Raw genomic sequence first — 15,432 nt, 5'->3', positions numbered from 1 at the left:
ACCCTAATTTTGCAAAATCCCCAAAATTGCAAAACCCTAATTTTGCAAAGAAAACCCTAGCCTTCGAGAAATGGCTCTGATACCACTGTTGTAACTACTCGAACAGATTAACCAGAAAGCAAACACAAAATCACAAAAGGATTCACACACACACAACAACAACAACATCATTTACCCTGGTTCACTTGCTCGGATATGAGCAAGCTACGTCCACGTTGAGCTCGGGAAACCAGCGAGCTCGCTGCACTATATTGATTTAGATTATAGAAACACAACTCAACCAAGAATCAAACCCTTACACCGATCTTTCTAGAACCCGTAACACCCTAGAGAAAACAGATCTAACACCCAAGATATACTGCAAACTCTAGTACCCTCAAATGGCCTACAAACCAGCCACTAAAACAACCTGTTACAGATTCAAGATCAAGACTGTACCCAAACCCTAATGGAGGCTTATTCGTTTTACAGAGAAAATAGAAAAACAAGAAAGAAGGGTTTCAACTATTGAGAAAGGGACTGTTGCAATGCTTTTATACTGTTGACTATCAGACTGATTTTCCACCGTTGGATGCTCAGCCAGCCAATGGACAGGATTTGTCTTTGCTTGGCTCAAAACGATGTCGTCTCACTTAATGATAAAACGTCACCGTATGAGCCCAACACTCTAACAGAAGCTTCATTCACTGTACATTGGACAAAATTGGTTTTTGATTGACCAGGCACAATGACTTCAAAATTATACTGTTCTGCAATTGTGTGCATAAAGAATGCAGGTTTTGATGGCACTGAAAGAGAGAAAGAGTTATTACTAAGCATCAGAACAACTGAAGTCATGGTTGGCCTATTAGCTTCATTTTCTTGAACACATAGTAATCCAATATGAATACATCTGATAATTTCACAACTGGAACGACCCCTTAAAATGGGATCTATCATATTTAAAGCTGTCCCTTCCTTCCAATTTCTCCATGCCTACAAAAAATGAAAAATATGCAGATACAATGTTAGTGACTTTCTTAGTTTTATTAAATTTCATGGTCATCGCTTATTATTTGGAAAAGATGAAAAAATCGTTAAAAGATTTTTGCTTACATAAGTTAGCAGGTTCTCTCCTTCCTCTTCAATACCAAATCTAGTGTTCTTTTCGCCACTAATGATTTCCAAGACTAACACACCAAAGCTGAAAACATCCGTCTTGACTGAGTAGTGTCCATGCTTTACATACTAAGGAGCCATATAGCCACTGAGAAAAAAAATCATTTGTTAGAATGAATTAGCTGTAAAGAAACCAAAAGGTAACCATGATGAGATGCAAATCATTTCTGCTTTGTTATTCTTGATCCGTTCAATGATAGGAGTCCAAAATTTAGTTTTGATAAGCTCCAAAAACTTACAGAGTCCCCACAATTCTTCTTATATTGCCTTGAGTTTGATCCATTTCAAATAACTTTGCCATTCCAAAATCTGAAATTTTTGGAATCATATCTGCATCTAAAAGAATGTTGCTGGCTTTCAAGTCACGATAAATGATTCTGAATCTTAAATCTTCATGAAGATATAGAAATTCTCGAGCTATTCCTCCTATGATTTTGTATCGTTTTTCCCAGTCCAATAATAACCGCTTGGTTGGATCTACAAATACACAAAATTCCAAACACTTAAACTGATTGCAGAATTCTAATCAAGAACATTTGCTTTATTTCATATATACAAAATATGCATCTAGATAATTATTGAAACCAGAGAAAATAAGAAATATAGAAACCAGAAGTTAGTGACACCATACCAAATATGAAGTTATCTAGGCTTGAATTTGACACAAACTCATATATAAGAAGCCTTTCTTCATCGTCCAAGTAGAAACCTTAAAGCCTAACTAGATTTCTATGTTGAAGCTTGGCCACCAAGAGAACCTCATTTTTAAATTCTAGTTCTCCTTGTCCTGAATCTCTAGACAGCCTCTTTACAGCTACATTCTGTCCATTAAGAAGTCTCCCCTGAAATCATATAGAGTAAAAAATGAGGTAAATGCGAAACAATTGAATTGCCTTCCGGGAATTCAAACATCATAATTGAATGCATTTTGTTCACCAATCGATGCTCCTTGTCACTGTCTCAATTACCTTGTAAACAGAACCGAATCCACCTTGTCTAAGCTTATTATCAATTGAAAAGTTATTTGTTGCAACTTTGATTGTGCTGAAGTCGAATTGCAGGGATTCCACGGTCTCAATTTCATCATCATCTTAACAGTAATAACTAGTTAATTAATATATAGGTACACCATGTAATATTGTAAATTAAAAAAAAAAAAAAATTGATACTGCTGAAGTCTAATAGCAAAGATTCCACTGTCTCAATTTCCTCGCGACCTTATCTGTTAACTCCTAATTCTATCAAGAAAGAAACAACATATTAATACTTACTTTCTGTCTCTTCATTATTTCTGATCTCCTTCTTTGCTCTTTTTCTCATGAAAAACACGTAAATGAACCCAACAAGTGCTATGAAGATAATTGTCGAGAAGACAATTACTACCAAAGTTCCAGACGAAATGCTTGTTTTATAATCTGCAAAAAATAATCTAAATATTTTGTGTACCATTCGGACTACAAATTATAAGTTATATTTACTTTTACATGAAATATTTGGGTTTCATTAATTGCAAACTTACCAAGTGTGGCAGTAGTCCGTGTTAGCAAGATAAAAGCATGATCAAACGCTGTCGTTCTGCAGTTTAAGTGGCAACCAAAAACGCTGTCATTTTTATAGTTTAAATGTTAAACAAAAACTGTGTCGTTTTGGCTAGTTTCCTTTCTTCTCTGATTTAGTAAAGCTTAGCTGAAACTCCTCTGCATATTTAAAGAGAAGTCAGCTGTATTTCGTGTAACTTTCAATCAATAGAGAAAGTCCATTTTCTTCTCAGATCTTCATTTTAAGCTTCAAACACTTGCAATCTCAAAATTCCACATGGTATCAGAGCTTTGACAAACGTTAATGGCTGAAATCGATCCTTCTAAGTCCATTAACACCGACAAGCTGCTGAATAACTTCAACAATTCCAATAACTTTGCTTCAACTGTGTTCTCATCTAGTCTACAAGTAATTAACCCTAAGCTCACCATCGACAACTACCGATTCTGGAGATCGCAAGTTCTGTTTGCCGTGGGTGCTCATGCATTGGAAGATCACTTGATAGGTACTGTTCCTTGTCCTCCACCGCTTATTTTTGTTAAGAAAGATAATGCTGGAACTGTTGGTGAAACTATAGACAAGGAAAATGTAGTTATGGAAGAAATTAATCCAGCTTATATTGTTTGGAAACGTACTGATAAATTCTTGGTTAGTTGGTTGTTAGCTTCAATTTCAGAAAGTATGTTTGGTCATGTCTCTAAATGTCGTTATTCAAGTGAAATATGGTTTGTATTAGAGAATGAATTTGAAATAGATTCTAAGGCTAGAGCTTTGCACTTAAAGAACTTGCTGCAAACTACTCATAAGAAGGACTTAAGCATAAATAGTTACTTCAAGAAAATGAAGGAGATTGTGTACAGTTTATCTGCTAGTGGACAGTCCATATCAGATGAGGATCTTCTTCAATATGTCTTAGATGGTCTTGGCCCTGAGTATGATGCTGCTGTTGTGAATTTAACCTCACGAATTGAATCTAAAGTGGATTCTATCTCTTTGCAAGAAGCAAAGTTTTTGTTGCAAAAATATGAAATAAGGCTGGAAAAATTTAATACTTTGGACTTCTCAAACGGCTTAACTAACTTAGCTACTGCAGCAACTGGAAATCCGCTAAAATCAGCTGTGAAACATGAGAATGTTCCAGTGTTTAACGGCTCTACATTGAATGCTTTGCATAGTTTATAGAGTCAACAACCACACTCCACTTATCCTGTTCCTGTAAACTCAGTCTCTTGATTAAATTCTCAAAGTGCTTCAATACAGCAGCCTAGTGGCCAAACTGATATGTCCTGGAATGCTTACAGACCTGCTATGTTTAATAATTTTGGTAGAGGTAGAGATAGGTTCAACAATAGAGGTAGACCTATTTGTCAAATGTGTAGTAAACCAAGACATACTGCGATCCAATGTTACCACAGATATGACTCAGCCTATTCTAGAGGATTTCAGTCAGGAATGTTTCTGTCTCAGTCATAGTTTAGCAATGGGCACTATCAAACTGGAAATTCCCAATTTGCAAGGCCAAGTTCTTATCAATATGCATCTTCACAATTTAATCCTGGTTCCTATGGAAATTCAGGACACTCTGGACAGTCTGGACAATTTAATTCTGGCTCTTATGGAAGCTCTAGATACTCTGGTCCTATTGGTCTTCCAAGTCAGCAGATATCATCTAGTCCTGTTGGTCTCCCAAGTCAACAGATGATGTCTGGATCACAAGCTCATTTTGCGGCAATTCAGTCCTCACCAAGCTCACAAGCACACTTCGCTGTGCAGTCCCAACAGTTTCCTGCTTTATCTACACAACAGTACCCAAATATGCCTCCACAACACTACCCAAATATGTCAACTTCCCTTGCAAACTCAGCAACACCTACTGACCCCATCTGGTACATGGATTCAGGTGCAACAGACCACATCGTCTCTGATCTAGCTCAGTTGAATGCCAGCAAACCATACGAAGGTACAGATCAATTGCAAGTGGGAAATGGTGAGTTCTTAAACATTTCTCACACTGGTTTTTCTTCATTACCTAGTGTATTACAGTCCAAATGTTTGTACCTTAAAAATATCCTGTGTGTGCCTAAAATCACCAAGAACTTACTAAGCATTTCAAAATTTACTAAGGATAATAATGTGGTTGTTGAGTTTAATTCTAATTGTTGTGTTGTGAAGGGCAAAATTTCCAGGACTGTGCTACTCCAAGGAGATCTTAAAGAAGGGCTATATCGGCTAATGCTACTTGCTAGTATGTCCATTCAACCCTCACTTTCCTCACAAGTCAAACCTCCAAATTTACCTTCTGTTAATTGTGCATTGTCTAAACAGATTCAGCATTCAATAGAAGAACCTTTAGGGTCAGCAGTGTTAGAGAAGTCAAAATTTGTAAATACCATATATAATAATGACATTGCTTGTGTTGAATCTTCTTGCAATAAAAATAAAACTCCAGTTTCAGTTGCAAATATCTCAGTACCTACTGAAAATTCCAAGATTGATAGTTCTAATGAATGTCAACAACATAATTTATTTGATAAAACATATCATATGAATGATCTGTCTGATGCTGTGTTTTCTAATGTTGTGTTTTCTGATGCTGATCTGCTTAATTCTGCTCCTATTATTCCACAAAATATTAGTCAAGTGTCTTTAGATAGCTCATCTCCTCATGCTGAAGCAGTTGTTACTACAAACACTAATATTAATTCATTGATTTGGCATCAAAGATTAGGTCATCCTCATAGTAAAGTTTACAATCAAATCATGCATCAAACTAATTTTCAATTAGGAAAATTACATCCTGTTGAGTTCTATGATGCTTGTCAATTAGGAAAGATGCATCACACTAGCTTTCCCAAATCACATTCTAGAGCTAATTTTCCTCTTGAACTCATCCATAGTGACATATGGGGTCCTGCACCTATTGCCTCAACTGAAGGTTTTAGATACTATGTGCAATTCTTAGATGACTTTAGTAGGTATACTTGGCTATTTCCCCTTAGAACTAAGGCTGAGTTAGGTCTATATTTATCAAATTTCATCATTTAGCCGAAAGACAATTTGGTTATAAGCTTAAGTGTATTCAATCTAATCAAGGAGGTGAGTATAAGGGATTATTGCCATATCTAACTAGTGAAGGAATTCAGTTTAGATATTCTTGTGTTTATGTACATCAACAAAATCAAAGAAGTGAAAGAAAGCATAGGCATGTTGTAGAAACAGGTTTGATACTATTAGCCCATGCATCTATGCCTTTAAATTTCTGGTGGCTTTCTTTTGAGACTGCAGTCTACTTAATAAATAGAATGCCTACTGATGTACTACAACATACATCTCCTTATCAGCTATTGTTTAAATTTCCTCCTGTGTATGATACCTTGAAGGTCTTTGGTTGTGCTTGTTTTCCTTTCCTAAGGGTTTTTAATAAACATAAGTTTAGTTTCCATTCAAGTAAGTGTGTTTTTGTTGGATATAGTTTGATGCATAAGGGTTACAAATGTCTTAGCTCAGATGGTCGAATCTTTATCACTCCTAGTGTCAGGTTTAATGAGCATGAATTTCCTTTTTCTTCTGGTTTCACCACTGTGAAATCTGTTCAGCCCTCTTCACCTGAGTTCCCTTCCCCTACATCTACATTTTCCCCTTTCATTTCCATCCATAATCCTACCAGCTCAGCTTGCTCTGGTTCTCCTGGAGTAGCCTGTCCTTCAAATGATTCTCCTCCAACAAGTGGTAAGGATTTACTCTTCTCCCCATCTTTTATTCCTGTAATTCATCAATCCCCATCATCCAATGCATTTCCACTATCAAATACATTGCCTATACCATCATCTAGTACTTATCTACCTTCAAATACACTGCCTGTACCTATATCATCATTTAGTGCATCTCCACCATAAAAAACACTGCCTGATACTATCATAGTAGACTTAACAACTTCATAACTTCCTAATCATTCAACAACTCCACACAACTTTCACAACACTGAATCAGCCTTATACAGTTCTCAAAAACCAGAATCAGTCATACACAATTCTCAAAGAAAAACAGAACCAATCATACACAATTCTCACAGAAAAATTGAACCATCATGTTCCATTGAAATTGATCTGAACCTGTCCAAGTTTGCTGCCGTTCCAAGCTCTTTAGAGGTTTCCATAAACACTCATCCTATGGTTACAAGAAGCAAATCTGCTGCTGTTTTTCCCAAAACAGCATTGCTAGCTATTGCCTCTATAATACCTAAACCCAACACTGTCCAAGAAGCCTTATCTAGTCATGAGTGGAAGTCAGCTATGCAAGTAGAGTATGATGCTCTAATTGCCAACCAAACCTGGTCTCTTGTCCCTTTTTCTTCAGAAATGAATGTTGTAGGGAATAAGTGGGTCTTTAGGACAAAGTTCAATGCCGATGGGTCACTGCAAAAGTATAAAGCAAGGCTTGTAGCCAAAGGTTTTCAACAAACCCTTGGCCTTGACTATTTTGAAACCTTTAGTCCAGTAATCAAGCCTTCCACAATATGGATTATTCTTACCTTGGCAGTGACAAACAATTGGGATATCCAGCAGGTGGATGTAAACAATGCCTTTCTCAATGGCACACTAAATGAAGTCGTTTACATGACTCAACCTGTTGGTTTTGAAGATACTACACAACCCACTTCAATTTGCAAGTTAAACAAAGCCCTTTATGGACTTAAGCAGGCTCCAAGGGCTTGGTTTGACAAGCTTAAACAAGCTCTTCTGCAGAAAGGCTTCGTTAATTCTGTATCAGATTCGAGCATGTTCATCCTGTATCAAAATGGTCAAGTCATTTACATTTTGGTTTATGTTGATGACATATTGTTAACCGGTTCAGATTTGTCCTACATAAAACAGTTAGTGTAGGAGGTTAATGACCAATTTACACTCAAAACACTTGGCTCAATCCATTATTTTTTAGGATTGGAAGCAACAAGGATAGCCACCTGTTTACATTTAAAACAGTCCAAATATGCTAATGATTTACTTGCCAAGACAAATATGTTAGAAGCTAATGCATGTGCTACTCCTATGGCTACTAGTGCAAGACTATTTTCAGGAGATAGTGATCTGTTTTCTAATCCCAGCCTGTTTAGGAGTACTGTAGGAGCTTTACAGTATTTGACTTTAACTAGACCAAATTTGAGCTTTACAGTTAATAAGTTAAGTCAATTCTTACAAGCTCCTACTACCCTTCATTGGAAAGATGGAAAAGAGTCCTGCGATTATTCAGGGTACTAAAGATCATGGGCTGAAAATCACTCCTGCTGTCTCTCTTCAAATTGAGTGTTATGATGCTGATTGGGGAAGTAATATAGAAGATAGAAGGTCAACTAGTGGGTATTGTGTGTTCCTAGGTCCTAACTTAATCAATGGAGCTCTAGAAAACAAAAAGTAGTGGCTCTTTCCTCTACGAAGTGAGTATAGGGTACTTGCACACACAGCTACTGAAATTGCTTGGCTGAATAGTGTGTTTACTGAATTAGGACTGTCTTTCAACAAAACTCCAGTTATATGGGTGTGACAAGGTGAGTGTGGAGCCTTGGCCTCAAATCCGGTTTTTCATGTCGTACCAAACACATAGAAATTGACACTCACTATATTCGTGAAAAGTATGGCTAATAAGGTTGTTGTTCAATATGTACCTTCTAAGCTGCAAATTGCTGACTACTCACTAAGCCTCTTCCGCTGCCAATTTGAAGAATTAAAAGCAAAGCGACGTTAAATCTGACTGAATCTGCTGCAGTAAATGTGAAGTATTGGCAGTAGTGACTGAATCTGCTGCCAACAAAATTTTAGTTGAATAAAGCCCGCAAAATTATTTTAGTTGAATAACGTGGTTAAAGCACTGCTGTTTGAAATAGTGAAGTAGTGAAGCAGTGATTAATTCTGATGGCAGTAGTGATTGATGCATTATGGCATGGAAGTTGGTTAGTTGTTATGTTGCAGCTATTGTTGGCAAAAAGCAGTGAAGTAGTGAGTAGTGAAGCAGTGGTAATTCTGATGGCATTTTGTGATAGATCAGTGAGATTTTTTTTTACTCTGAAGTTGTGTTTAGTTCTGGAGGTTGTTGTTCTGAAGTGTGAAGGTTGTTGTTCTGAAGCAATTGTCATTACATTACTCTGAAGTGTTGTTTTTAGTTCTGAAGGTTGTTGTTCTGAAGCGTGAAGGTTTGTGTTTGAAAGCTTTATCATCAACATTTTACTCTAAAGTTGTTGTTTTTAGTTCTGAAGTTCTGAAGGTTGTTGCTTGAAGCTGTTGTCATAACATTCTCTGAAGTTGTTGTTTTTTAGTTCTGAAGTTCTGAAGGTTGTTGCTCTGAAGCTGTTGGCATTGGCATTTTGATCAGTTACTTCTAAATTGCTACTGAAGCGTTGGCGTTGGGCATTTTGATCAGTTTCTACTCTAAAATTGCTACTCTAAAGCTGTTGGCATTGGCATTTTATGATCAGTTTCTACTCTGATAGTTTTTTTTTGTTTTCATTCTGATCATTCATAAGAAGAAGATTCTATGTTGCAGCAAAGTTTCAGCATTGACAGATTTTGAGTTTGAAGATCCATGTTGTAGGAAACTTGAGAATATCTGCAGATTTTATGTTTCAGCATTTGACAGATTTTGAGTTTCAGAGTTTTGTGAGGTTCAAAGCAGAATTTATAAGCGGTGGAATTTGAGCTTCAAGTTTATTAGCCTGAGCAGAATGTTAGCTACAAGTTGAATTGGCAAGCTGGAGCTACGAAGTAGTTCAGCTTGAGGGGGCTGTTAGCAAGATAAAAGCATGATCAAACGCTGTCGTTCTGCAGTTTAAGTGACAACCAAAAACGCTGTCATTTACAGTTTAAATGTTAAACAAAAACTGTGTCGTTTTGGCCAGTTTCCTTTTTCTCTGATTTAGTAAAGCTTAGTGAAACCTCTCTGCATATTTAAAGAGAAGTCAGCTGTATTTCGTGTAACTTTCAATCAATAGAGAAAGTCCATTTTTCTCAGATCTCATTTTAGAGCTTCAAACAACGTTTCAATCTAAAATTCCCACAGTCCGTGGTGGAGAAGAAGGTGGAACGACAGTTGCAGTTGGAGGAGAAAGGGATGGAGCATCTGCAGAGTAATTGTAGAAGGGATACATCTCCCAACGAAAAATGCAAGTTGGTCTCCGAACGATACCTCCTTGGTTTAGACGACAACAATTCTGATAATCAGCCACGGATTGACGGAGACAAAAGTCACAATCACTTTGTGATATATCCGGAGTACACTGCATTAATGCATATATTTTCTGAAAGCTTGTCAAATCCACTGATTCAGTTGCAAACTTAAGCCTAGACGAACCCGCAGATGCTTTCACTACGGTCCGGTCCATTAGACTCTCCCAAGTCTCATTAAACTGGGTCAAATATGTTGGGATTTTACCCGTATTAAACAATATACTCTCAGGTTCTAGCTCCAAAATTCCAAAAAACGAGCTATTTGAATAGCGTACAAAGCAAGGAGAATCTTGGCTTCCCCAAGAAAGTGCTTCTTTCTGGTTGGGACAGTGTGACATAATATCGGGAGTTGCTGAACTGATACAGGCGGCACAAGACTCAAGGGAGGTATCTCCTCTGCAAACCGCACGAGCATATACTTTGTCCGGGTCTTGGCCAATGGTTCCATTGTAGAAACCTCCATTTGCTGTTATATTTGAAGCAAGAGAAGAGAGGATGATGTTGCGGTTTATTTCATAGGTACTATTTGTTGTGAAGTTTCCTTTGTTGTAATAACATTTCTGTGGGCTAGTGGTGAGACAAATGCTTATAAGCGTAGATAGGATAATAAGCAAATATTTATTCGAACCCGTTGCACGATTATGCACTCTCATGTCTTAACTAATCAAAATGATCAGGAGATGCTGAATCAACAAAAATTAAGAGAAACTAAACCCTAATAGCCTGTGTTTTAACATTCCTGTTTCAAATATTTTCATTTACAACATAGGAAAAGTCTCTGTTTCTTAGGTCAATACTTCCGTTAGATAATACAAGTCATTCAACTATTCGATTCAACCTTCAACAAATCTTTTATGACTATTAAAAGTTTTTGATCCAAACAACTAGATGACTGAGACTGCAGTGCTTAATTGGGACAGTCAATAAATTCGGTGTGAATATAATTATGGTTACGTTGTCTAGTCAATTTTAACAGTATCTCCAAATGACTCTTTATATGATCCAAACTCTTTATTATAAAGAATTTATCTATAAAAATACGAGTCCAACTGACTTTTTATCTTTAAAATATAAATTAGAGAGTGAGTTTGATTCTCCATATTTAAAGAGTGAAATTTGACTTTCTATCCTAATTTTAATTAATAAACTATAGGTTCCTATACATTTTATTTATTAATTCTCTCTCCCGTTAAGTCTCTTTCTTAAAAATAAAGAGCATCTTCATTAAATTTAAAGAGTTTATTGGATTTGAATGAAAATTGTGTTCTTTATATTTTAAAATTAATGAAGATGCTCTTTATTTATATAAAAGATGCTCTTCAAAATAAAGAGCACATCTCCAATGGTGTTCTTTGTTTTAAAGAGCATATTTCATATAAATAAAAAACATCTTCATTGATTTTTAAATATAAAGAACAAATTTTTTATTTAAATCCAATAGACTCTTTAAATTTTAAGAGAGAGAATATGTTTTTTCAAGAAAAAAACTTAATAGGAGAGATAAATTATAAATAAAATACATAGAAACTTGCAATTTATTATTTAAAATTAGGATAGAGTGTGAAATTTGACTCTCTAAATGTAGAAAGTCAAACTTACTTTTTAATTTATATTTAAAGAATAAAGAATCTGTTGGACTCTTGTTTCTTTGGATAAACTCTTTATAATAAAGAGTTTATGTCATATAGAGAGTCTTTTAGAGATGCTGTTAAGATTGATCGAAAATGCATATATAGAATTTAATTGATTGATACTGCCAACCACAATACACGTAGGCTGTAGGTTTTTTCCCCTTCCTATTTGTCTAAGAACTAGCCTGTAGACCTACCATACCATAACTGAACTTTTACGCCTCTTTAATCTATATATCTATATAAAGCTGAGCCACCCTCTGGTTGATTGACAGATAGTACTCGTTTTGTGAGTGTAGAATTGTTCCATCTTGACACGTTGGTTTTACGATTTAATGAGCCCACTAAAATTACTCCATCTTGACACATTGGGTTTGTATTAATTGCTTCATCTTGACACATTGGATGTGTATTAATAATAATTATATAGGTGCACTGCATTGACATTCCAAAGGTCTAACCATTTTGACACGTTGGATGTGTACTAATAACAATTATATAGGTGCATTGCATTGACATTTTGAATTTCTAAATAGAAAGATACAAAGATTGGAGTTAGTCTCTTCATATTTTGTTTTGTAGCTCTACAATTGCTACATTTTGACACGTTGGATATGTGGTTTAATGACCTCTACCTGAATTGCTAATAATAATTATATAGGTGCATTGTATTGACATTGCAAATGTTTCTTCATATTCAATTGCATCGACATCCAAAAAGTCTAAATAAAGAGTTATAAAACGGTCATCTATTCAGTTGTGTATTATCATAATATGTTAGTTGGTGTCAACAATACATCTAGTCTTTTGTTAGTTGTTTATAGATCATGTTAGTTGGTGTCAATAATAAGTCTAGTCTTTAGGATTTTGTTAATTTTTTTTTTATTTTTATTTTTACAGGTCAAAGATCCATGAATTGGCCTGGAATAAAGGCAGGATGTTTGAGGAGGATGTTTGTATGCTAAGATGTTTTTATTAGGAACTCAGATTGTTGAACCAATTGCTATTTGAGTTTAATTGTTTTAGACATGCCGAACTGTAAGTATATTTCTTAACAATTTATGAATTAACTTTTGTTGATTTTGTTTTCAGGTATTTTGTTATGCCGGTTGCAAGTATATCTCCTAACTATTTTAATGTGAAAATCAATTAATTTTTGTTGATTATGTTTTCACGAAAAACATTCACGTATTTTAATGGAATCAGTAACGGTAATTATATTTCTTAATAATCTTAATATGAAAATCAATTAACTGTGGTTGATTTTGTTTTAAGGTATTTTGTTCTGCCGAACTNTGTTGAAATGATGGCAGTAGTGACTGAATCTGCTGTAGTAAAAAGTTGGCAGTAGTGAGTAGTGACTGAATATGCTGCAGTAAAATGTTGGCAGTAGTGACTGAATCTGCTGCAGTAAAATGTTGAAATAGTGAGTTGTTTATGTTGGCTGTATGTTTGTTAATGTTGGCAGCGTTGTGTGTTGATTAATTGTTGTGATATGTTGGCATTTGGAAGATTGGTTAGTTATTGTGTTGCAGCTATTGGTTGCAAAGGCAGTATGCATTGAGTGTTGATTAATTGTTGTGATATGTTGGCTTTTGGAAGATTGGTTAGTTATTGTGTTGCAGCTATTGGTTGCAAAGGCAGTAAAGTAATGAAGCAATGGTTAAGTCTGATGGATGACAATAGTGATTGATGCATTAGGGCAAGTTGGTTAGTGATTGATGCATTATGGCAAGTTGGTTAGTTTTTTGCTGTTGATCGCAAAGGCAGTGAAGCAGTGAAATTTTACTCTGAAGTTGCTGTTGATAGCAAAGATAGTAAAGCAGTGAAGTTAAGCAGTGAAATTGTTACTTTGGAGTTGTTGTTTTTGGTGAAATTGTTTTGTTTTTGGTGAAGTTGTTGTTTTTGGTGAAGTTGTTGTTTTTTTGGTTCTGAAGGCTGTTGTTCTAAAGTTTTGCTCTTAAGTTGTTGGCATTGGTATGTGGCATTGGCATTTGGTGATCAGTCTCTACTCTGAAAATCAGTTTCTACTCTGAAGTTGTTACTCTGAAGTTTATGTTGCAGCAAACTTGAGAATATCTGCAGATTTTATAAGCAGAATTTATATGCAGTGGAATTGTTACTCTGAAGTTTATATTGCAGCAAACTTATGTTGAAGCAAACTTGAGAATATCTGCAGGTTTTATAAGCAGTGGAATTGTTACTCTGAAGTTTATATTGCAGCAAACTTATGTTGAAGCAAACTTGAGAATATCTGCAGGTTTTATAAGCAGAATTTATAAGCAGTGGAATTTGAGCTTCAAGTTTTTTTTGCCTGAGCAGAATGTTAGCTGCAAGTTGAATTGGCAAGCTGAAGCTACGAAGTAGTTCAGCTTGAGGAGGGCTGTTAGCAAGATAAAAACATGATCAAAACGCTGCCATTCTGCAGTTTAAGTAGCAACCAGAAACGCTGACGTTTTTACAGTTTAAGTGTTAAACAAAACTGTGTCATTTTTTACCAGCTTCTTTTCTTCTTTGTTTTTAGTAAAGTTGAGCTGAAACTTCTCTGCATATTTAAAGAGAAGTCTGCTGCGTTTTCGTGTATCTTTAATCAATAGAGAAAGTCTTTTTCTTCTCAGATCTTCACTTTAAGCTTCAAACACTTTCAATCTCAAAATTCCACAAAGGGGACATCACATCCATTTTGATATTTACTAAGTCTTAATGCTTTTGAGCACTCTACTTTACTCTTGTAAAGATATCATCCATCACCGTAAAGAATTGCCTTTCTCAATGGGCACACTAAATGAAGTGGTTTACATGACTCAACCTGTTGGTTTTGAAGATACTGACAAACCCACTTCAGTTTGCAAGTAAACAAAGCCCTTTATGGACTTAAGCAGGCTCCAGGGTCTAGTTTGACAAGCTTAAACAAGCTCTTCTACAGAAGGCTTTGTTAATTCTATATCAGATTCGAGTGTTCATCTGCATTCAAAGTGGTCAAGTTTACTTACATTTTGGTTTATGTTGATGACATATTGTTAACCGGTTTCAGTTTGTCCTACATAAAACAGTTAGTGCAGGAGCTTAATGACCAATTGCACAAAACACTTGGCTCAATTCATTATTTTTTGGACTGGAAGCAACAAGGACAGACATGGTTTACATTTAAAATAGTCCAAAAGATCTAATGATTTACTTGCCAAGACAATATGTTAGAAGCTAATGCATGTGCTACTCCTATGGCTACTAGTGCAAGACTGTTTTCAGGAGATAGTGATCGTTTTCTAATCCCAGCCTGTTTAGAAGTACTTGTAGGAGCGTTACAGTATTTGACTTTAACTAGACCAGATTTGAGCTTTACAGTTAACAAGTTAAGTCAATTCTTACAAGCTCCTACCACCCTTCATTGGCAAGCTTGAAAAAAAGTCCTGCGATATATTCAGGGTACTAAAGATCAGGGCTGATAAATCACTCCTGTTGTTCTCTTCAAATTGAGTGTTATGCTGATGCTGATGGGGAAGTAATAAGAAGATAGGAGGTCAACCAGTGGGTATTGTGTGTTCCTAGGTCCTAACTTAATCCAATGGAGCTCTAGAAAACAAAAAGTAGTGGCTCTTTCCTCTACTGAAGCTGAGTATAGGACACTTGCACACACAACCACTGAAATTGCTTGGCTGATAGGTGTTTACTGAATTAGGATGTCTTTTAACAAAACTTAGTTATATGGTGTGACAATGTGAGTGTGAGCTTGGCCTCAAATCCAATTTTTCATGCTCGTACCAAACACATAGAAATTGACACTATTATATTCGGAACAAGATTGGCTAATAAGGTTGCTGTTCAATATGTACCTTCTAAGTTACAAATTGCTGACATATCACTAAGCCTCTTCCTGCTGCTCAATT

General features: G+C 35.8%; 2 protein-coding genes and 1 long non-coding RNA gene across 3 annotated transcripts; all 3 read right to left on the bottom strand.

Moving 5' to 3' along the window:
* Window positions 1–837: 837 nt before the first annotated feature.
* LOC116127145 lies at window positions 838–1,537 on the bottom strand. Its single transcript, XR_004127575.1, has 3 exons — window positions 1,398–1,537; window positions 1,096–1,246; window positions 838–975 (listed from the first exon to the last, which is right to left on the bottom strand). It is a non-coding gene; the product is annotated as an uncharacterized LOC116127145 (long non-coding RNA).
* Window positions 1,538–1,545: 8 nt separating this feature from the next.
* Window positions 1,546–2,692, bottom strand: LOC116127143 (cysteine-rich receptor-like protein kinase 5). The gene is made up of 5 exons (XM_031412806.1): window positions 2,678–2,692; window positions 2,430–2,573; window positions 2,127–2,248; window positions 1,790–2,000; window positions 1,546–1,635 (listed from the first exon to the last, which is right to left on the bottom strand). Exons 2-4 carry the CDS (start codon window positions 2,476–2,478, stop codon window positions 1,869–1,871), a joined length of 303 nt encoding a protein of 100 aa, XP_031268666.1. The 5' UTR covers window positions 2,479–2,573; window positions 2,678–2,692; the 3' UTR covers window positions 1,546–1,635; window positions 1,790–1,868.
* A 7,035-nt stretch (window positions 2,693–9,727) lies between these two features.
* On the bottom strand, window positions 9,728–10,567 carry LOC116127150 (cysteine-rich receptor-like protein kinase 11). Its single transcript, XM_031412809.1, has one exon. The coding sequence runs from the start codon at window positions 10,565–10,567 to the stop codon at window positions 9,728–9,730; it is 840 nt and encodes a 279-aa protein (XP_031268669.1).
* Window positions 10,568–15,432: the final 4,865 nt, after the last annotated feature.

Source organism: Pistacia vera, unplaced genomic scaffold, assembly GCF_008641045.1.
Source record: "Pistacia vera cultivar Batoury unplaced genomic scaffold, PisVer_v2 Contig189, whole genome shotgun sequence".
Taxonomy (NCBI): Eukaryota; Viridiplantae; Streptophyta; class Magnoliopsida; order Sapindales; family Anacardiaceae; genus Pistacia; species Pistacia vera.
The sequence above is the reverse complement of the archived record's forward strand: the minus strand, read 5'-3'. Positions and strand labels throughout refer to the sequence as shown.